Source organism: Terrapene carolina, unplaced genomic scaffold, assembly GCF_002925995.2.
Source record: "Terrapene carolina triunguis isolate 2854851 unplaced genomic scaffold, T_m_triunguis-2.0 Scaffold85, whole genome shotgun sequence".
In the NCBI taxonomy this organism is placed as follows: domain Eukaryota; kingdom Metazoa; phylum Chordata; order Testudines; family Emydidae; genus Terrapene; species Terrapene triunguis.
In genome coordinates this window covers 922,659-946,676 of record NW_020664436.1, presented here as the reverse complement: position 1 = coordinate 946,676, position 24,018 = coordinate 922,659, and the positions used below count along the sequence as shown (strand labels likewise).

The following is a 24,018-nucleotide window of genomic DNA, read 5'->3' as shown; positions in this document are numbered from 1 at the left end:
TTTTAATGAAATTTCTCATTTGTATTTATTTTCTAAAGAAAGATGCAGTCTCATTGATATAACCATTAAAACATGTTTATTTACAACTAAATAGAGCCTTTATCCTAGATTTGGTTACATCTTTTTGATGTGTAGGAGGATACACTACAAATACATACATTTTATTTAAGCGATTATAGCATAGTATTCTTGTACACTTTTAGTATGTTAGAAAATGAATGATATTGCTTATTTACTAGATGTAGTTTTGCTCATGATTTGTCAAGCTGCTGTTTAAACACAACAGCATGTTAGCATCTCTTATCAAAACATGTTTCACATCTACAATTAAATGATTTATTAAACAGATTAACTGTAGTCAGTGAATCAAGCTGATTATTTCAGCTCAAACTGGATAATTTTTTTAAATATGCCTGGGTGAAACTGACTGGAACTTAAGTTCCCACTTGCCTATATCTCTTGAAAAAGAGAGTTTCCTAAGTTACTTAGGCTGACCTCTTGTGCCATAATAATAAAGCTTGATCTCAAAAGTTAGATTTTTTTTTTTAAAAAAAAAAAACCCTGATTCTGTCTTTATATAGAAAAGCGGCCTTTTACTCAAAGTTTTCGATAGGGGCTCATAGATTCAGCATATCTACTTTTTATGTAAATATGGTGAGAGGTCAGAAAATACATTAAGGCCCGAACTTATTGTGTTAAATTCAGATTTCACTTTAAAAAGGTTTTATTTTTAAAAAGAGAGACTTACTATAATCCTCTTTTTCCCCAAAGAAACACTTTTTTATCCACTCTGTTTTGAGAGCTTTTCATCATATTTGCATAAGTAATCACTGACTATTGATAATCCCTACAACTACAGGGTTTTTTTTTTTTTTTTAAAAAGGGGGGAATATTAGGACACTTTCTAAGATTACTGTCTTTCAAAGGCTTGCTGTGTGACTTGCTGTGGTCGGATCCGGACAAAGATGTGCAAGGATGGGGCGAAAATGATCGTGGGGTCTCGTTCACTTTTGGTGCTGATGTGGTCAGTAAATTTCTGAACCGTCATGATCTGGATTTGATCTGTCGAGCTCATCAGGTACAAACTCTACCATCTTTGCTACTTTAAATCTCCACTTCTAGTCTTACTTTGAGGTATTAGGGATTGAAAGAATTATCTTCGTTTATATTTAGGATATCACTTGCAGGTATCTGGATTCTGCAGAATGCATTTTCCAATCTAGCATTTACAGTTTGACCAGATGTAGTTGTCTTGGTACTTCTAGAAGCACCAAATACAGGGGTGTTCCTCAGAAACCAATATCTAATTCCTGTCACCAATATTTATGAATACTTATTTCAGTTTCAACAACCATGATGTCATGCATACCCTGCCCCCCACATTATGTAATTGCTGTGATTGTCTTGTTCAGTGGGAGCATATGAATATTTTACTGGAGCAATTTAGGTGCCTAGGCTTCAAGAATGGTGTAATTAGTGGCTTAAAAACAGGACATGGAATCAAAGGCACCAAACAATGCAACTTGAGCCAAAATTTAAGTGACATCTATCTTTGGTGGTCTACATTTTTGGGTCTCCAACTTAACACATACATTTTCAGAGGTACTGAGCCCCTTTAAATTGTGGAAATATAAACAAATGTATTGTATTGAAATCTGCATTCCAGAGTTGCTATCTTTATTCTGGTTCCAGTACATATATAAATTTTTCCATGGAAGAATCTATTTGTGTGATTTGTTAAAGATTCTGAAACTACCTAATGTAATGCTTAAGTACACAGATGACTTTAATGTTAAATGTTTCTATTCAAAAGGAATATCATTAAGCTTCGTAGACTAAGAATTGACCTCTCTTGAGAGTGGTTCCCATCTTGGAGTTAAGTTTCATTACTTGTACTGTGTTTTTAAATTAACTTTTTCTACTTCTGGAAAATAAAAGGATGCAAGCTTTTACTGCATGTCTTGCAGTAACAAAATTTTGCACAGGCACTTTGGTTGGACACTCATGGATCTCTCTCCGCTGATGCAAGTCACAGCTCTTTTCTCCTGCAGCAATAATTGTGACGGACTGTAGGTGTTTCAAGATCAGTACTTCAGATTGCACTGCTGCCAACGTATCAGTTATTCAGGCAGTCTCTTTAAAAACATGCAGTGTAGTTGTAGCTTTGTTGGTCCCAGGATGTTAGAGGCAAGGTGGGTGAGGCAATATCTTTTATTAGACCAACTTCTGTTGGTGAGCAAGAGACGCTTTTGAGCTACACACAGCTCTTCAGGTCTGGGAAAGGTACTCCCAGCATAACAGCAATATGCAAGGTGGAACAGATAGTTTAGTATAAGTAATTAGCACATACTGGAAGGAACCATTCAAGGTAGAGTAGTCAGTTAACACATGCAGTCATAGGACAAAAAAAGTGTTAGACTGTAATGATCCATAAATCCAGTGTCTCTGTTCAGCCCATTATTTTTAGTGTCTAGCAAAGTAATTAATTTTAAGCTCCCAGGCTTGTCTTCGGAAAATGTTGAGTAGTTTTCCAGTTCGTGATCAAACCAGCAGACAAAGGGGTGCCATTGTAGTCCTCAACCATGATTGTGTTAATGAGGCCAACTGACAGCTCTCTGGCACCACTTATTATAAAGAACTCAAAAAAGACCCCACACCACGATTTACCCAGAAACTTAAGCATATCATCAAATCCTTCCCCAAACAATTCCAAGAGAAACTCTACAAATTCACCCCCCATGAACTCATCCCAGGGACCTTCTACATGCTTCCCAAGATACACAAGGGAACCGAGGCAGAGCCATCAGTAAACATCCCATGGCTCAATATGAAGAAATATTGGGACCCATGGAAACTATCCTCAAACCATTCCCTGCACAAAGAGCCACCTTCCTCCAGGACATAACCGACTTCCTCCACAAACTCCACAATATTAAAAGCCTCCCTCAGAACACCATCCACGCCACCATGGATATCACTTCCCTAAACACAGCATCCCTTGCAATGATGGCATAGCTGCCTGCCTCAAATATTTACAAGATCATGGATGACCCTCAGATGCCCTCGCCAAACTCATCCATTTCATCCTCACCCATAACAATTTTATGTTCAATAACAAAATTTGTCCAAACCATGGGAACAGCCAGGGGTACCAGGATGGCTCCCCAATGTGCCAACCTTTATAGGCCACCTTGAAGATGAATTTCTGGACAAATGCACCATAAAACAAATGATATACCTGAGATACATCAATATTTTCATCCTCTGGACAGCTAGCTTAAACTCCCTCATAGACTTCCACCACAACTTCAACAACCAGCACCCATCCATTAAACTCTCTCTGGAACACTCCCACAGTAGTATCCACTTCAGCCCTACAGACAACCATATACAAGAAACCCACAGATCACTACACCTACCTTCATAGATCCAGTAACCACCCCAAACATACCAAGCAATCTGTTAAGTACAGCCAGGCACTCAGATACCAAGGAATAAGTCTGGGATATACACTTAAAACCACCTTCACCAAACAAGGACACTCCACCGGAGAAGTAGATCGCATCATGGAATGAGCAACCCAAGTACCCCGAGATAAACTGCTTCAATACAGAAATAACCCCCCCTCTGATCACACTCCCCCAGTTATCACCTACCACCCCACACCGGGACCCATACAGGGTCTCATCCGACTACAACCCATAATTGAAGGGGACTCCATCCTGAAAGAAATCTTTCAGGAACCCCCACTTCTGCTTTTCAAACAATCCCCCAAGCTCTTCATCATCAGAAGCAAACTCCACACACACCAACTCAAAGCTGCACCAGACCCTGCCAGAACAGTTGCAAAATCTTGCAGACATATCTCCACTGCTACAATGATCAACACCCCCCACAACACATCTTTCATGATCCATGGATCATCCTACACATGCCTATCACAACATATGGTATATTTCATCCAGTGCACTAAATGCCCCAATAACTGTGTGGGTGAAACCAGACTATCACTGGGCTCTCGAATAAACTCACATAGGAAAATAAGACAAATAACATATCACCTGTGGGTGAACACTTATCACAAAGCAGTCCCTCTATCTGACCTATCAGTCCTCATCCTCAAAGGAAGCCTGCACAACATTTTCAAAATACAAGTGTGGTAGCTTAAATTCATTATTCTTCTATACACTAAAACCCATGGACTGAACAGACCCTGGATTTATGGCTGCTTATAACAATCTGTAACCTACTAACCCCCTTTTTTTGGTCCTAAGACTGCAGAGGCGTTAACAGGCCACTCTGCCTTGAATGGCTCATTTAGAATATGTGTTAACTACTTACGCTAAACTATCTGTTCCACCTTGCATTTTGCTGTGATGCTGGGAGTACCTTTCCCAGACCTGAAGAACTCTGTGTGAGTGCGAAAGCTTGTCTCTCACCAACAGAAGTTGGTCCAATAAAAGAGATGATCTCATCTACCTTGTCTCTTTAAAAACATCCTTCTAGGCATTATCGTTGCAAAATAACTTCACAATTTTATGTCTGGAATATCTTTATAGATTTTAGGCAAACAATAGTGTTAATGTAACCGTTACCCCGACAATGAGGATTAGCTGCCCATGGAAGCTATTTTATTTTAGGCATACATTACTTTCTTTCATTGCCCCATGGTATGTATGTGGTGGTGGTGGGATTCAGCATGGAGATCTGCCTTATCTAGGTACTGGTCATTCTTGCACTATAGTTTGAGCTGAATTACTGCTTTCTCTTTAGTAAAGAGAATCATCAATATCTCTGGCAGAAGCTAATTCTTCTAAGTACAGTAGAATCATTTTCATGAAAGCTCTCTTTAGAACACGGGAATTGTAACATGTTACAGGGGTTTGTATGAATGGCACCAGAGTATAGTAAGAGAATGATATGGGATGCAGTAGTAATGTGGTATCTTTTAAAAATGTTCTCTAAAACATTTGTTGAATTATAAAACTTCTCTTTTGTACTCAGTATAAGGTTTCTAAATATTTATCAATTGAGAGCATGGTCACCAAACTTCGTTTGAAAATCTTAATCAAATTTATCCGCATGTTAGCTATAGTTGTTTTTAATCTATATTATTTAAATTTTTTTCTGATTTGTCACCACAGCCCAGTGTTCTGTGTTCACCTCTCAATCATTAAATGTTGTTCCTTTCACTGCCTACTTGTGTCACCTCCATAACATAAGCAATTGCTGCCTGCCTGAGAACTCGAGTTTAGGTCGTAGAATGAATCTAATTCCTGCAGGATTTATCGTCTCAATAGATAGCTGTATTGACTTCAACTGCCTTTTTTTTTCCTTTCTTTCCCCCCTCCTCCTATTAACAGGTGGTTGAAGATGGATATGAATTCTTTGCTAAACGACAGTTGGTCACCCTATTTTCAGCTCCAAATTACTGTGGAGAGTTTGATAATGCTGGAGGCATGATGAGTGTGGATGAAACTTTGATGTGTTCCTTTCAGGTATAGTATGCTGCTAGATTAAAACTTAGTCAGTGTTCTTTTTTTAGTGGATAGGTTTATAAAAACTATAAATTGGCACTCAACATGTGCCACCAAGAGAGAATAAGCTGCAGAAGATGGTACCACACCGCAGGCTGGCATCAAACCAACTTTGCCACAGGGAGCTCTTTAAGAGGCCTGGAATTCCTGTAAATAAACTTGCCATGTTCCATAGCTGCCATATGCTAGATTCTTGTGTACATTCTCAGTGCACATTTAGAGTTGGATTTAATCTTCCTTCTGAGTCCAATTCCGGGCAGCAGAACAAATCCTTATTCAGAGATGATGACATCCTGTACTGTGACTCCTCCTCAACTAGTGTTTTCTTTCTGCTTCAGACAAGTCACATACTAGCAGCTCCTGTTTTTCACCTAGATAGAACGGTCGCAATCAAAAGTAGTTGAAAATGAAGTCAGTCTATAGAGAGTAATATGTGGAGACATGAGTGGGATAAGGAAATAAACGTGTGGCGAGGTTTATATTCCATGTTTTTGCTCCTCAAAAGTAATCAAAATACAGTCAAAAATTTGAATTGTCATTGACTCATAGTGTATGGAATGTATCTCAGTTTTCATGGACTTATTAAAAATGTTTCCTTGTTTATTCAAAGATATTGAAACCATCTGAAAAGAAAGCCAAGTACCAGTATGGTGGATTGAATTCTGGACGTCCAGTCACTCCACCTCGTACAGCTAATCCACCGAAGAAGAGGTGAAGAAAGGAACAATGTCAAAACACCATCAGATCTATCAAGGACAAAACTCCATATTACAGTATATAATAAGTGTGCACTGTAAAACCATCCAGCCATTTGACACCCTTTATGATGTCACACGTTTAACTTAAAGAGACGGGTAAAGGATCTTTACTAATTTTTTCTAGTAGAAAGATGTGCGACACTGTATTGTAACAAGTATAGCTCCAAGTTCTAATATCCAACGTAGAGTAAAATCCAGATTTAAAAAATATCTATTGAATTACATATTCACTTATCACGGTTTTTAAAGTTGACCAACATCCCAGTTAAAACTTGATGTAATAGCTAAACCAGATGAGAGCATGATGTTCCATTTGTGTAATGTGGTCTTATTGTTGCTTGATTGCTTTTATTTTGGTTATTTTGTAGCTAGAATGATGCAAATATGGTATCTAGTCATGTTCCCTGGCGCTTTTTTTTTTAAACGAAATACAGAAGGGGCTTTTTAGGACAGCCACTGATTTTTTTTTTTTCTTTCCTCCCTCATTCTTTGTAATCTTGCTATTTAAATGTGTGCCCCATTGTAACAAAAAGGTGATAGGATGGTAGTGAATAAAAAAGGCAAACTATGTCTAAACTAGTGACCCAATAAAGCACCCTGACAGCATTGTTTGAGGGACAGAAAACTGTCTTGCTTTTTAACTTAAATTGCCACAGAATGGATTTGCGCACTACACTGTTTTAAATTATTGACATTACACTGTGCAGTGGCACTTCACTTAGGACTAAAATGGTATTGCCTATTAGTTGGTAACGTGATTATGTGGTACCTTGGCTTTAGGTTTTATTAGCACGAAACACCTTTGGCATGCTTAGCTTCCCAGTAACATACTATCTGCATCAAAATGCATCTTGCGTAGCTCCACAAAACATGAAGATCCTTATTTGATAAGCCTTGGAAAGCTGAAGTTTTTTCATAAGAGGGTGTATTTAAATGGGTGTTAACCTACCATTCACTGATCAACTGACTAGTGATGGTTGAACTGTCTAATATTGCCATGTGAATGTTCTACATGATTGTAAGGCTTATGTCACTAAAGATTATATACTGGATTTTCATGATCAAAGTTCATATATTGTATAGACTTTTGCTTTGTAGTGTACTATAGTAGCAATAATTTCTGTACATGATCAAGAGTTATGCAGTATTTCTTTTCTTGTTCTCTCCTTTCTTAAGGTTCATATTGACAAATGGCAAGGTGTAAGGAAGTTATAAAGTTAGTAGTAGGGTAAAAATTGTAAGACACAGATTTGATGTTAGGATGTAACACTATTGGATATGATTATAACAGGTTTTTATTGAACATGGCAAATTTGCCAAGATTCTTTGGGGGAAGGCTTCAGATTTATACCATTCTAAATGTGCAACAGTAGATGTAAAACTCTTGACTTTAATATTGTCTTTGAAAATGTTAAATTGAGGATTCTGGCAACTTACATTTTATGAACTGGCACAGTATATAATGCAAGAGTGATTTCTGACACAGTGAAAAAGTTCTTTAAAATGGATTTAAGTCTTTTTTTTTTCTAATTCCATTTTGTTTTAAATGCATATTTTAAATGTAGTTTTTCATTTAGTAAAAGTTGTCTAATTGATTTTGAAGTCTGTCTGGTTATTTTAAAACTCTTTTCAATTGCTACCCAGCAATTGATTTTGTTAATACTTATCTTTCTGTCCTTGAGGCAGACTGGATCAGCTGCTGTTTGGACAGTGGCTTAGTCTTTTTTGAGGTGAGCACTGATGTTCTTTACTTGGTTCATAATGTTACAGTATTGTAACATCAGGACAGCCATACGATACTTTTCTGAGTTGATCAATGTTGACTGTATCAGTTCAAGTTTGGAAAGGCTGGATTTCTGTCCAAGCACTGGTCTCCAAAATTCTCCCCCTTCCTCTTTCCCCCTCCCCCCAAAAAAGGGGGGAAATCACAATATCAAGTAGTAAGATTAATACTTTCAGAATCTAAGCAAAATTGGGAAATGCTTTTTGTATTCTAAAATACCGATGTCTAGAGTTGGATAGTATAGTACATTATGTGTATAATGTGCTCACTTGTGTTGCAAATGTTTCCTCGAGGTGATCTTCAGAAGAGAATTCAAGTGTCTTCAGAGAGTCTCTTAGGTTTTTTTTTTTAATTCCTATTTCCTGTTATAATAGAAATTGAGGTAATGTTTCTCCAGGAGAAACATCATCATACACTGGTGATACCATACAAGTGAAATCTGACTGAGAGGAAGTGATTTTTAGACTGGGTAGGGGGATGGACTTAACACCTGTAACTAAAATGCTAGAATAAATGGTCTGTTAGACTGAATATCCCTGCCCCATCCAAGGCTGACAGCTCCTGTTCCACATCTAAAACATTCAGCAAAACAAGGAAAAACCAGTATTGACATTCTTGATACTTTGAGGGCAAACACAAACATAACTTAAAAAAAGTTAATGCCTGTATTCATCAAACAAGCAATTAATGTCTTAGTGCATTCTATAATGATGCAATCATATGCTTAGCAATGTTAAATACTACTTAGCATTCTTTTTTTATCTTGACATGAATGAGAGGTGATGTGTAACAAATGAAATTTATCATAGATGCCCCCCCTCTTATGCAAAAAGTAATAGTGAAAATAGAACACTTAACCTTTAACTGCATTGAAGGGCAAAATTTACTGAAGCAAAAGAGCTTTCAGATTTAGTCGCATACATTAATGGCTTTCATAATTTCACTTGCTTAGAAATGCATCGGGTGGTTTTCAGGTGTGGAGAATGAGTGGGATCCCAATTTTCTTGGAAGATCTGAAGGTATATGGTACCATAAAAGCACTGTCCTGACTTATGGTGAGATTTGAGGGAATTAAAGTTTCTACATTAGGGGGCTTCTAAACATTGCTATAACGAGTTAACATTTGAGTTAACCTACTAAATATTGAATTTGGGGAGCTTATTATGGTTGAGACTAGCTCACTTTTTATATCTATATATTTTTAGATCTCAAAGCATTTTACAAAGGAATGGAAATCTCCATTTTATAAATGGGCAGATTAAGGCACAGAATTCTCAAATTTTTAAAAAAAAAAGGTGGGGGGAGTGGAAAGACTTATTTCTCTATGACATTTAAGAATAAGTCACTAAAGCAGTATCTACACTACAGAAATTTGGCACACTACCATGGTGGTTATAGCACACTTCTAATGTACATTTTGTTCACACAAGTGATAATGCTATAATAAACTTTTAAGTTAGTCTTGCTTGAAGCAAGACTATACCACACTGTGGTCCACCATTGTCGATCTCCACTGGTGCAATGTTGGTATGGATAGATTGATGGTGTAACTGCCCCATAATTGGCCTATAGAGTGCCTTGGAGTGCTTAGGTGGCCAGTCTGGTCTGCTTTCCGCATTTCACTTTCCAGGCATCAAGTTAGCAGCAGCCACCAACTATACAAAAAAATATTCACTGTGGAGCAAAGCTGTGTGAAGCTTGTGCTGGGAAAACTGCAGTGATTAATTTGATTCAGATCACCTGCGTGTCTCCAAAGAGGTGCTCTCAAGCTTTCGTCCAGTTGGCCAAAGGCAGACATGTGGACACTGGTAGCTGAAGAGAGGTGATTTAGGGTCAACTGAATTCTGCTCTGCAATATTTTAGTGCAGTGATGTTCAGCTAAAGGGCCAATCATACATTAGGGGAGATACTTTTGGCCTGCTCTGCTTTATTTTGTCCCAGTCAGGTAATACAGAAGAAGCAGAAACCATCCCCAAATCCCCCTCTGGGGATTCCATCAATGTGAATGAGGCCTTGGCAGCATATTCAGCACCTTTTATCTTCCTCCCCACAGTCTTTGGTGCAGAGATGATGTTGGGAGCAGGAAAGGTAAGTGGGTAATGTGTGCTACCCTCTGGCTATCAACAGCTGGTGTATGGTTCTTGGTAACCATTTCCAGCTGGGCAGAGAATCAGCCAGTCCTAACTGTTTTTCTGCCTACAGTTTTTTGTCCCTCTTGAGTGCAGGGAGGAGGGGAAGCTGCCCGTTGCTAGGGGATCCCCTGAACTCAGGCAGAGCCACTCAAGTATCTGTCTTTCTCTCCTGGGGTTCTTACAGCTTTGCAAGTGATGGTTCTGGCTGCTCGCTCCCTCCCTCCCCAGCAAAGCGGCAGGGGAGCTGCTGATCAACTGCAGCAAACAAGAGAGAGCAGCTTCAGTCCTCCTGGCTTGCATCTGGTAGTGCAGAGGAAGCAGTAAGAGGCAATGTCCCCTCTGCCTCCTTGTGGTCACAGGGCTGATTGACACTTCTACTGAATTACTGGGTGCAATTCCAGAAGCACATTTTTCAATTCATAATCATGACAAATTATCTTGTGTTACCCTCAAGGGCCACAAGTTTGGAAACTGCTGCTTTGATGCATTGGTTCTCAAATGTGTCCAAAGAGAACGTACTAGTAGCTTGTAGAGAGCTGGCTCCTCATATACTGCTAGCTTTCCTTGTTTCTAGCTGCTAAATTGCATAAAACAGCTAGAAATATTTCTTCCATATAAACAACTTATGTAGGTGGCACAAGGATATTAGCAATTGCGAATGAAGCAAGGTGGTTCACAAGTTAATCTTAAGATATGGCCTACGCTAGAAGAGATTTTTTAGACGCTCTTCATGTATAGATAGGCACCACTTGGAGTGTCAAGCAGTAAAGCAAGAAGATAGAGATGGGTCTTGTATAGTAAGCCCTGGGACAATAAACTAGTCAGATTTACAGTGGAAAATTCACCCCTTTTCAAAGAGCTGGCACAAGTCCTCAGGACTTGCATTTCTATCTAACTCAAAGTGCTTTTGGATAGCATGGAGGCATTATAGATTGTATTGGTGAGGGTCAAGGAGGATATAGATGTGAACAGGAGAGACAGACCTCCCAGTATCTGCAAGAAGTAAGTGAGATTCTGCCACAGTAAAGACTACACACTCCTTCAGGGTTGGATTGTAGCCATTTCTGATTTGTTGGTAGATTGCTATATACCACATGCCATCTCTACTATCTTTGTCCTAGTGAGATAGATGGGTGAGGTTAATATCTTTTATTGGACCATCTTCTGTTAGTGCGAGAGAAGCTTTTGAGCTCTAGGACATCAATTCAAGTTCAGCTCCAAGTCAGTAGTGAATGAAAGTTCTTACTGTAAACTGGTCCTTTAAACATTGTAAAATACAATTTAAAAATAGTCCAAATAATTTCAGGAAGTTTTTTTGTTTGTTCACCATATGTTTGACTCAGACACCAGGAGGCACTGTTACACCAAGGAGAGAGAGAATGGGTATATGGGTTCCTTCCACTGCTACAGCACAGTACATGAATCCCAATTGTTTAAAGTTCAGCGATCTCTGCCAGTTGGTTAAGTCCCTGTAACATACTAAGAAGCATTTGGGCACCTCTCACCTAATCAGTTCCCTGCCACTGCAGGGGCCTCAGACATTGGTGGCAAGTCGGACTCTTCTGTTCTCTACCAGTGGCACACAACAGTTTATTCCCCATGGAGTTAAAATGTTTTAGTCTAACCCAACTTATTGAGCTCAATACAGGGATAACAGGGTGAAAGTTAATGGCCTGTTATATACAGGTCAGACTAGAAGGGACCATTGGATCATCCAGTTTAAAACAAATTGCCCCGTAAACCTCCACAACAAAATGGACTTTCCTGACCTGAACTGGTGCTCTACTGACCAACAGTTATCTGGGATAGCTAGGATCCATAGGGTAATTCACAGAGAGTGAAACTTTCATTCTGGTGGTGGGATGTTGGGGCTAGCTCACTACAGAATTAGGAAGGAGCTTTTCTGTAACTCTGAAGTTCAGCAACTGTTGCTGCTCATCCCAGATCTTAACAATTTTGTTCTACCAATCTGCTCATGGTCCAGACCCAAAAGTTGTGCTCCTTCATCCTCAAGTACCACAAAGACCCAGTTTCTTTGGGGTAAGGGATATACAATCATTGCAACAACACCTCCAACTATTGCTCTGTCTCTGCCTGCCTGCAAGTTCAGGTATAGCTTCCATTGTATTGCTGCAGACACCATGCAACTGCTTTTCTCAAGCTCTGGCAGAAACCTTTCTTTCTGAACATTCACCTTGACCTCCATTTTGAGAAAAGCCCTAGAGGAAATGTGCTGGTACCCAAGAATTCATAGGAGTTTCTCTCCTTCCATACTTCTGTTGGCTTCCTCAAAAGTTTCCAGAAGTCTCTGCTCCTGGAACTCTGGGATAGGTACCCACAGGGAAATGCAACTGAAGTACTATAAGTTTTGCACCACATCCACATATGCATTGAATTAAACATGGACTTGCTGTATTGTTGATGCTCAACTGTGCTAACCAGTCAGTTCAATTACCAATGATTCAGTTTTTTCCCTGTAGACACAGCCTTTTTGAAAAACAGATAGCACTGTTATGCTTGCTCTGGTGCAGCAGTGAATGCAACATCATGCTTTTAAGAAGGAAATAATATTTTTAAAGGACATATACTTAAAATATAGGGCTTTTTATAAAGAGATACACCTTTTAGTGGCTCATTTTGTCAGTGTTCCTAAATTATCTAGATTCGGATTGCAAGAGTTTCTGAAAATCCATCACTTTGTATAATCTGTGTTACATATTTAGGCCTGGCTGTATTAAATATTTTCAGGCATATTGTCTACTTTGCTTGTGCTCTTTCATCAATTTGCTGATCTACTGTATCTTTCTGACCAGACCTCTCTCATGCTTCCTCTGAATGCCTTTCCATTATAGAGAATCATTACAAGATACTGTTCCAATGCCACTTTGCCTTTCTTGAATCAAAAATATGCAAAAATGTAAATGTACAGAGTGAGGGAGAGAGATTTCCTTGTACAACTGGTGGAAGTGGCTACATTTTCAACTTGTATCTTGGATTAATCTTTAAAACCACTCAATCCAGATTGCCCTTGGATACTTCAGTGATATGTCTGGGTCTAACTGCAAGGAAATCATTAATTAAAAAATTCTAAGCTTATTTTTCAACTCTTAAAAGTAGCAAACTGCTCCCTAGCGACCTATTTGGATACAAGTGCTTGGTTTAAAATCATCTGGGACTCATTTATTATGGAAAAGCTTACACACAATACAGGATAGTTCCTGCATAATTTGCCTCCCTTTTTTAGAATGTAAACAAAATAACCATATTGATTCAACTTGTTTTAATAGAAGCTAAATAGGGATTACATGCAATGCTAAATCCAGTATTTGACATTTAACAGAAATCTGTTTCCTGCTCATGCTAGGTTTAAATTGAAAGTGGTGTAACAGTGCCTCCTGGTGTCTGAGTCAAACATATGATGAACAAACAAAAAAACTTCCTGAAATTATTTGGACTATTTTTTAAATTGTATTTTACAATGTTTAAAGGACCAGTTTCAATGTATTGTGTGCAGGGCATGTAACTTGATGATAATGTTTTTGTTACTATGGAGTGACTTGAGTGTAACAGGCCTTTGACCTTATAGCTGAGAATGGGAAGAAAAAAACCCTGTAACATCTTGTTTCAGAACCTCCATCCTCTACCGCGGATAAAAGACAAAAACAGGAGCGGTCCATTTGGGAGATATGTGGGAACAAGCAACTGCTACTTGTCCTGTACCCCAGCCCCCTTACGTTGATTTTTATAGGGGAGAACTGTAAATTTGAAGATGAAAAAAAAGTGCCTTAATTTACAAATATCAATATGTATTTATTGACAATTTAAAGAAGCACTGTAAATACTAGAGAGGAATTATGCCTAGTGCATGGATTAAGGTGTGAGATTAGATAAATCACTTAGCTTCTCTGTACCTGAGTTTCCAAGGGTAGTTTTTAGGGGTAATTTTTAGCTGCCAATGTGTGGGAGGATGAATTAATTGTTTTGTAAAGTGCTTTGAGGTCCTTGGATGAAAGGTGCCATAAGTGCAAAGTATACTGTACATTTTAAACACTTTTCTTGGACACACAAACTGCAGGCAGGAACTGATGCAGATTGATTAAACTCAAATACAGACATGAAGCAGGAAAGAGGTACAAAAGAGCAGATTTCTGCCTGGCTGACTTAGCTTTATACTGCCAATGTTCCCCCATTTCAGCCTCTTCTGTGCAAATTTATAGATAGCAATTTGCACACAGACTGACTGACCCATTTCCCCCTGCCTACATTATACGTTTGATCTCCAGAAGCCCACATGCCCTTTCTCACAATGTGATCACTGTCTCAGTTTCTAAGTGTGTCAGGCAAGTGTACTCCAGTTCCTCTGTTTGGTATTTTGTCTTCCCACTTTATTTTCAGGAGCCTGTGCAGGCATCTGCTGTTCAATCTGATGTGCCTAGCATATGTAGCCCACATTTCTGAACCATAAAGCAGGGATGACGGCCCACGAGTCTCATAAATTCGCATCATCACCTTAGTCGATGGTTTGCTGTTATTCCAGGCATGTTTCTGTAATAGGCCAAAATTCTTAGCTGCTTTTCCAGTTCTATTTGTCAATTAAATCTGAAGGGCAAGATTCCCGCTGTGTAGAACCCAAGTAACAAAAGCTATCAACGATGCCAAAAGATTTACCTTGCAGAGGGATGTCAGGCGTTGGTTATTCCACCCCTTGGTACATGATCACAATCTTCTTGAAACTAATTGTCAACCCAAAGTTTTTGCATGATGCAGAAAATCTACCCAAGGGATTTTGCAGGGAAGATTCACGGTGGGCAACCATGGCTGTGTCATCCACAAACAGGAAATCTCTCAGAAGCTGCTCTTTCACCTTGTTTTTCACTCTAACACTTGTGATGTTAAACAAGCTTCCATCTAGTCCAGTTCGAAGATAAATGCCATCACTGTTGCCCTTAAATGCATGAAAAAGCAAGAATGAAAAGTAGGTGTTAAAAAGCACAGGGGCTAAAACATACCTGTTTCACCCCATTGTTGATATCAAAGACATTTGATTCTATATTCTCATGCACTAAAGTTGCCCTCATACCTTGATGTAATGAACAAATGTTAAACAATTTTGGGGGGAACCCAGTTTCTTCAGAATAAAAAGGCCTTGTCTGTTGACCGTATCGAAGGCCTTCCTCAGATCGATAAAGGCTATGTACAGTGGTTTTTCTTTTTCTCTACACTTCTCTTGCAGCTGCTTCACTTATAATATCTATTAAAGTATTAATAAAACATGGAGAAATGAAAAAAACTCTTCCTTGTTGCCATAAGAAATGATGTCCCTGAAGGCATGTCTGACACCACTGCTGCTTCTATTGGTCTGTAGAGTGGAAAACAATGATGCTGAGTGTTTCTTTCCATCCTCCAGTGAATCTTTAATTGTGCTATAAAACAGACAAGAATTTAAACCAGGATTTTATTGCTCAATATTTCTTGTGGGATTTAATCTGTGAAGAAAAAAATTGATAAAGCTGAATCTCACTAGTTCAGGGGTTCTCAAACTCTTGTATAGTGTCTCATGGACCTTCTTCCCTCTCATTTGCAATCAATATTTTTTGTGGCAACTAAGGTAATTGCGTGCATGGAATGGTAACATTAGGATATTATTTATATATTTTAACTCTGATTTTTTTTTTTTTAAGTGAACAATTTTTTTTTTTCTTCACTTCACTTCCCTCTCCCATTTATTATGTTTCTCCTTGAAGGAGCAGTGCTTAAAAAAGTCTTTGCCCTGTCTACACTGCAGCTTCTGTTAGGATTGGAATTTGCACCACTATAGGAAAAAATACACATTTTCCCAGTATAGACACCCCCCCCCCCCCCCGGCTAGCCCCTCCAGTTCCACTGGACCATCCCATTGCCAATATTGTCAACTCCAAGTGTTCAAAAGACATGAATTGGGCTCCCCAAAAAATCATTAGATTGGCTTAAAACTGGTGAGATTTTAAAAATAAATTCACGATTCTTTTATTTTCCTTCTAGGTTTGGGTTTTCAAGCTTTTCCCTGCAACCCTGAAAGCTGGAGACTTGGGGGGGAAATAAAAACTGCTGAGTGTCTTATGTAGTATCACAACACCAGGAGCTTGGACTTTTAAAAAAACACCAAATATTGTGAAACTCACTATAAAATTGGAGTTTGAAATTGTTTTTACAGGTGGGAACACACGAGCACAAAGTAAGATGTCAGTGGAACCCAAGTCTCCTGACTCCCCATTGTGTAGATTCTGTTCTTCTTCGAGTTACTGTCCCAATGTCTAAATAAGGTGTGTGCACTCCTGTCCGCCTTTGATCAGAGATTTTTCATCAGAAGTGCCCGAGAGGCCATGCCTACACCCTACACATCCTTTTGCTCTGAACCGAGGATATAGGGAGAGGAGACCTGCTGCTGCGCTAGTTCTTCTCAGCTGGCTGTGGCTAGAGATGGAGCATTGCAGCATCCATAAGCAAAGCCTGCTATCTGACAGTTTACATTTCTACTTAATGTTCTTTATTTTTACTTTATTTCTTTTCCTGGCAGTTTCATGCCATGGGGTCCCCACGCCTCAATCCTTGGTTTGCTACAGCTAGCTAGGGCATCTGCCATCTTAGCCTCTGTAGCCTTTCTTCTGCCCAAAATTCCAAGCTTCAAACCCTGCCAGACCTGTCACAGATCCTCCCCCCTCCCTTAAGATCTGTGGAGCATTATTGAGAGGATCCAGGTCAATGGCTAGAGGGAAGGAGCAAAATTCATCCCCAAAACACACTGCTTCTCCTTGCAGTTATGTGAGCTTCATGTATAGACTGGGATAAAGGCATCCTTATTGAGAAATAGGGGATAAATTCTGCATACACAATTGGTCAGCAGCACGCTCTGTGTTGGGATTAACTTGCTAGTGCAGTCATGAAAGGGGTTTTTAAAATATTTTTAATGGGATATTGAGTTAATACTGTTAATCAATGGAAAAGTATCCCAGTAGCTAGTCTGAATTTTATAATGTGTTTGACATGGTATTAAGCAGGCTGAGGTCTCTGTCTATCAAACCCTGGACCTGGTTTAACACTGTTTAATATTGGACAGTGACTGGATTATGTTAATACCTTTGGCCTGTGTATTATATCTAAACTAATACAACAACTCACACAGGGTTTGTGTTGGGTTCCCATTTTCATGTCCACCTCCCTCAAAGATCATCACGACAAATGCATCCTTGCTGGGTTGGGGAACTCACCTTACGCACTCCATAGTGCAGGGTAAATGGATCCCTCTAAGAATTGCTGCTCCACATCAACATTCTTGCCCTCAGGGCAGTCTGATACGCATGCCTCCACTTCCTGCCCAGGATCAAGTGTCACAACTGACAACAGCGCAATGATGTACTAGATCATCTGCCAAGGAGGAGCAAGATCTCAGTCTTCATGCACAGAAGCGATGAAGCTCTGGAATTGGTGTCTAACCCACCAAATCAATATCTTAGCTGCCTACCTATTGGGTCTGCAGAACACCTTAGCAGACACTCTGGACAGGCATTTTTGCCAGGATCACAAGTGTGAGCTGGGCAATCCTAACTCTTGCAAGATCTGGGGCTCCCCACAGATAGAAATCTTTGACACCATCTAACATGAAATGCCAGCACTCCTCAAGGGAAGGACTCAGCTGCAATTCTCTGGGGAGATGCCTTCCTCACACCTTGGCCTTGGATTCCGTTATATGCCTGTGTTCCAACACCACTGCTCCTCAGAGTCTTGAAGACACTGAAACAGGAGAAAGCAGTGGTTAACCTCAGAGCCCCAACATAACTGAGACAGGTTGGATTCCTGGACCTGATTTGTCTAAGTCAAAGGCCACCTCTTCTCTCTTTGGTCACAGACCTCCTGACCCAGGAGTCTGGCCATGTAACTCATCCCAATCTCTCCTCATTACACCTCCATGCATGGCTTTCAGGCCTATAGCAGGATTGTTCTCTTGAGGTGCAGTCCATGCTGCTGAAGAGTATAAAACCCACCACAAGGAAAACCTACCTGCCAAAGTGGAAGAGTTTCAAGCTTTGGTGCGCACAGCAGTCGTCATCTCCATGTGAAGCTCACCTCTCTGTCATACTTGGCTACATGTTAAACTTAAAAACCCTTGGGTTATCATTCAGCTCTATCAAAGTCCACCTAGCTGCCATTTCAGCCTTTCACCAACCAGTTGAAGGGTTTTCAGTTTTTGTGTATCCTACTACAAGATTCCTGAAGAAACTGATCAACCTCTTTCCTCACCTAGGACAGCCCGCTTCACCTAGGGGTCTTTATTTAGTTCTCAATGCCAAGAGAGCCCCCACCCCCCTTGAATCCTTGGGGAGTTGTTTGCTTCTGCACTTATCCTACAAAACCATGTTCCTTCTAGCCATTATTTCAGCCAGAAGGATAAGTGAATTGGGAGCTAGTGATGGGGGTGTGGTATTGCAATCTTTTCCCTGCTACTGGCACCTCCTGTAGGTTACCAATCTCACTAGGTGGGTCTTCAGTGGCTCAGCCCTCTGGCCAAGACACACAGACAAGAATAGATCCCTTCAAGGATAGCAAAGAGCTCACCTGTCTGCCCTCACCAGGACCTTCAGCACCATCTCTGGGCCCTTTAAACCCAGCCCTTTTCTCGGGTTTGTAAAGAAGCCTTGTCCTCTTCTCTGGGCTTAGGCCACTTTGCCAGTGGGGGGAACCCGGACCTGCTCACTACTCCAGGTTCCAGCCCAGGGACCCTATAAACAGCAGCCATGTACTGCTTCCATCAATTGGTTGCTGCTATGATCCCTAGGCCTCTTCCTACCTGATCCCTTTGCCTTTGCCCATTACCTGGGTTATAGTTCTCAGGTGCTCTCTCTCTCTCCCAGATCCAGGATATGAGCACTCACAGGGACAATAGCTCGAAGAAGGAGACTACTTGTACGGACACTGGAGTTCTTGGAGATGTTTTCTCCCTATGGGTACTCCACTAACTGCCCTTCTTTCTTCTCTGCTTTGGAGTTCTCTTCTTCAGACTGTGTTTAAGAAGGAACTGGAGCAGTGGTGGTTCCACCCTTCCTATATATCCTCATTCTGGAGCATGAGGGTGTGTACGACACGGACCCGTGAACTCTGCTGATGAAAAAAATCTCTGAAGGCTAAAACGCATGTGCACATCTAATGTGGAGCAGCCAGAGAGATAAAACATCTTGAACTCCAGTTACTGTACAAGTACCTGCTCCTTTTTTATCCTGGGCTCTCTCCTGTTTCTTTCTTGAGTGTACTTGTCTTTCTCATCTTTTTCCAGTGTCTGTTATCCTTCTGATTTAACTTTTATTTATTTTTTACACCCTACCTTCCTCTAAATGTTTCCTTCATCCCTCTAATAGAGTGGCTTGCCATTAAAGCCTAGAGATCTGGGATCAGCAAATCCTGCTTTCCAAGTTGGCACACGTGAGCAGGAATCAAGTGATTCCCCTATAAGATCGACAGGAAGTTGCAGAGAAGGGGTTGGGGTGTTGCGCAGGGAGACTGGGAAGTGAGACTACAGGCAGAAAAGGCATAAGAGTGCCTCAATAAGAGAGTAAACAGATGGACTTTGAGTTTTATTTTAAGGTTACTTTGTGAATAAACTGAGACCCCAAGAAGCAGTGTTGTGAATAGACAAAACAGGTAAGTGAAGTTTATTTGAGGAACCAAGAGGAGAAACTGAGGTAAAAGTCCACTTACAGGTCTGCTCTGAGGCCACCAAGGGGTGCTTGGGAGGATTCTACTCAATGACAATCTCTTTCTCCCTGCCTGGCTCCAACCCCCTGTAAATTTCTGCACCTCCCCACCTTGGATCTCCTATCCCTCAGATCCCTTGTCCTCTCCATTCTCCTAGATCAGTGGTCAGTGGTTTTCAACCTGTAGTCCGCAGACCCCTGGGGTTCTGCAGACTATGCCTAAGATGTCCTAGGGGGTCCACCCCTCCATTTGAAATATTTTAGGGGTCTGCAAATGAAAAAAGGTTGAAAATTGCTGTCCTAGATGCTTTTTCCCCTTTTTTTTTTGCTTTTCCCCTGTATGCTCTCTCTCTTCTTGGGACTCTCTTTATCTTTTCAGTGGGCTCCTTCTTCCAACCCCTCTCTACACAGACTTCCATTCTTGGATCTCTTTCCTTTCCCACACATAACAAGAGGTCTCACCCCTCCTACTAAGTCTCAGTTCCCACACATCCTTAGTGTTTTCCCCACCAGGGCTGGCTCCAGGCACCAGCGAAGGAAGCAGGTGCCTGGGGCGGCCAATAGAAAGGGGCGGCACTCCATCCGTTATTGGGGCGGCACGTCCAGGTCTTCGGCGGCAATTTGGCAGCGGAGCCTTCAGTCCCTCTCTTCTTCTTCGGCAGCACCTCAATCGGGTTTTTCTTTTCTTTTTTTTTTTTCTTTGCCGCTTGGGGCGGCAAAAAGCTGGAGCCGGCCCTGTTCCCCACACTACAGTCCCCTTCTTTATTCCGTTTGGACTCTCAACCTCACTCAAATCTCAATAGTGCCCTGCTCCCCTTTGCATCAAATCCTCTGTCCCAGCACACACACCCCTTATTGCACAGCAGCTTCTGCCCCTTGTATTCCAGCCTCTAACTCTGCCACTGGCACTTAGTCACTTCCCCGTTCTGCCCCACTGTGGTGCACCATCTCTGTCTTAGTCCTTAACACCCAGCCTCCAACCTATTCTGCCTCCAGCACCTCCTCATTCCCCCTCGCACCCCTAACTAGTGGCACCCCAGTAACCCAGACCAGATGGTCTAATGATCCCTTCTGGCCTTAAACTCTATGAACCACCATTTTAGCAGCCCCTAAGCACCAGGTTACCTCTTCCCCCAAAGGTCGCTAAGTATTACACCCTCTACCTCCCATCCCTCTGCTCTGCCCCCAGCCTCCCATCTGCTTATCCTCTGCTATCACTCAACCTACCCGCACAGGATCCTCATGGCTGGCCCATTCTCCCCTGCCCCAGCGCCCTGAGCCGCCTTGGGCTGAGAGCTGGGCAGAAGCAGAGCAGCAGTTGCTGCTGGCTAACAGCAGGAAAAGGGAGTGTCATGGTGCCCCCTGCCTGATAGGAGGAGGGCTGCAGGGACTTGGCCAGAAGCCCCTGGGGCAGGCACTCCGGGGTGGGGGTCCCTAACTCTGTCTACAGCCCGGGCCTGAGAGACTGGCAAGGGGGGGCACAACTTGACTGTGGCCTTTCCATCTGCAATCTTGCCTAGCAACAGAGCTCTCCCTTTTTTGATTGGGTAACACTAGCCTCGCCTCCCCTCCCCCAAGGAAAGGGCCTGAGGGGAAACCAACCCTTCCTGGCCAGGATGGCATGAGGCCGAGTCCCTCACGTTCTGATTGGCCGAGGCTGCTCCTATCCTCGCCCTGATTGGCTATACAAGGGGTGGGGCTGGGCGGCCTCCAGCCAGAACAGCCTCGTGCTGGTCTCTGCGGTGAAGGTAGGAGGGAGGCTGGGAGGCAGCCGGCTTCCCCACCTCCCCCTCCCACCTGAGGTGCCCAGCCTGAGGTAACTGTTCCAGCAATCTCCGCCCTGCCCCCATTCGGAACAATGGCCCCGCCCCACAGTACCCCATGGGGGGGGGGGTGCTCTCCGCTGGTCAGTGGCCTCCCCCCGCCTCCTGCCTCTCCAGCAGGCAAACTCAGCACCGGAGTCAGGTGGTCTGGGGTCTCAGGCACAGCACACGGCCAGGCCCACGGCTCGCCCTGCACAGGGTCCTGGGGCTCTCGCGGGCCCCCTTTCTCCCCAGAGTGGCAAGGGCATGGGGCTTCTGTAGTGAGTACTTGGTGAGGGCAGCTGCGCTGGGCTTGCTGTGCTTTTCTCCTCCTGCTGCTGCTGAAGTGGCTTTGGCAGGGCCCGGCAGAGCACTGGGTCTTGGCAGTTACTCCCCAATGAGCCGCACGGGGACATTTGCACCCTCTCAGGCTCTCTACAGACTCAGATATACGTCACCACATCAGTGAGACCTGGGCCACAGGCTCCAACTTAATTTCACAACCACCAGGCTAGAAATTTACTTAAAAACAAAAAGCTCAGATTCTGATGCAATCCCATGATTCCAGGAGCTGAGGCCCTTGACATGGGCCTGTAGTGCCTATGTCTTATTTTGGCCCTGCACAAACTGCTCTTTTAAGAAATCTCTGTATTTTGTGCAGGGATAAATCTGAGAAAAGAGGATTATGTTGGGGGTAAGGGAGAGATGGATAATTTCCCCTGGGCATTAACACCCTCTCTAAAGAATACTTCCCTCCCCTTGTGTTTGCTACCAAAGATTGCTCCTTTCTTTTCCTAGAGATTAGCAGTCCCTTCTTCCTCCTATTGTGGTGATTAACAGACCATTTCACCTCTCCCACCCCCAATTATTTTTCTTCGCCAGGGGATTACACTTCTCTTCTCTTCCCACCCTCCACCCAAGAATATTCTGCTCACCCTCATTCTGGTATCTTCTTGAAGCTGAAATTGTATGCAACCTTACTTTATCTAAAAGCTTGACTTTCTTGATAATCTGTTTAAGGGGGAGTTTTCTCTGTCCAAGCTGTACTTGCAACATTTCAGAAACAAATGTTATAAAAATAGTTCAGGACCTTATTGTTACTGTAACATTATGTTGTGCTTGAATTTAATAACAGTTTGTTAAAATTGCCAATAATTTAATTCCATTGGTATTATTTATGAGCACACAGTTAAGCTAAAGAACAATGTTGAGAAAAGAACAAATGGGTATAAACTGGCAGTGAATAAATTTAGGCTGGAAATTAGAAGAACGTTTTATACCATCAGAGGAGTGAGGTTCAGGAACAGTCTTCCAATAGGAATTGTGGGAGCAAACAATTTAACTAGATTTAGATGGAGCTTCATACATTTATGATTGGGATTATATAAATTGGTTGCCTGCAGTAGCAGGAGACTGGACTCTGATTCAGGAGGCCCCTTCCAGTCCTTTGTCACTAATTGCAAATAAAGTAAAAATAAAGATGCCTTTGATTACTATAGGTTTTAATGAAAAAATGGGAGCATGTAAGTCTGATCATACAACCTTTTTAATACGGGATATTTCATTGGAAATTCTGAATGAGAAAAGAATGATGAAGTCTCTTCCTCTATGGGAGAGTTTTACCTCAAGTAAGGCCCCTGTCTACAATTCATATTGATATAAGATAGGGCCTTAGTCTTAGGTAATTATCACTTTCCTTATCTCAGAAGATATAAAGTTCTTTGAGATGCTGGGATGAAAGGTACTATAGAAATTCAAAGTACTAGTGTTTTAGCATGGGTGCTTGGGTGGCTTATGAGGAGTCGTACCATTTTTGGGATGCTAATGTTCTGACCGTTTTGTTTTATTATTATTATTTATTATTATTTATTAATACGAGGTGCTAGATGGCTCAGAAGGTTAGTAATGGGTTATGTTAGAATTTCACCCCTACATCATTAATTTGAATTGGTACAGGTAGGTAGCATCCAGCTGAAATTGTTTGTTAGCCTATAAAAGTTAAATTGCTGATCTCAGTCCAAATTCTAGTTGCAAAATGTATTGACAAATCTGTATACAACTTAATATATCTCTAACATTCATGAGCACATATTTATACTTGCACTTAAAAAATCAAGTTTCCAATTCCAATCTTTAATACACACAATACTTATCTAGTAAAATCTCGTATTGTACAGTTTAATACAGATGACCTACAGGGAAAATATTTATTATAAAACTTCATATAATGTAGAGAGAATCTTTGACTATGGGCACTTTAATGCCAACTATTATTTTATTT

The 24,018-nt window shown here is 41.4% G+C and overlaps 1 protein-coding gene across 1 annotated transcript in view; it reads left to right on the top strand.

Moving 5' to 3' along the window:
• PPP1CB (protein phosphatase 1 catalytic subunit beta) overlaps positions 1-7,890 on the top strand; it is a 50,301-nt gene extending 42,411 nt beyond the window's left edge. Inside the window, exons 6-8 of the mRNA XM_024198177.2 lie at positions 927-1,078; positions 5,364-5,498; positions 6,148-7,890. Of these exons, the coding sequence (XP_024053945.1) occupies positions 927-1,078; positions 5,364-5,498; positions 6,148-6,252 (392 nt within the window). The 3' untranslated portion in view covers positions 6,253-7,890. The remainder of the gene's footprint in view (positions 1-926; positions 1,079-5,363; positions 5,499-6,147) is intronic.
• Positions 7,891-24,018: the final 16,128 nt, after the last annotated feature.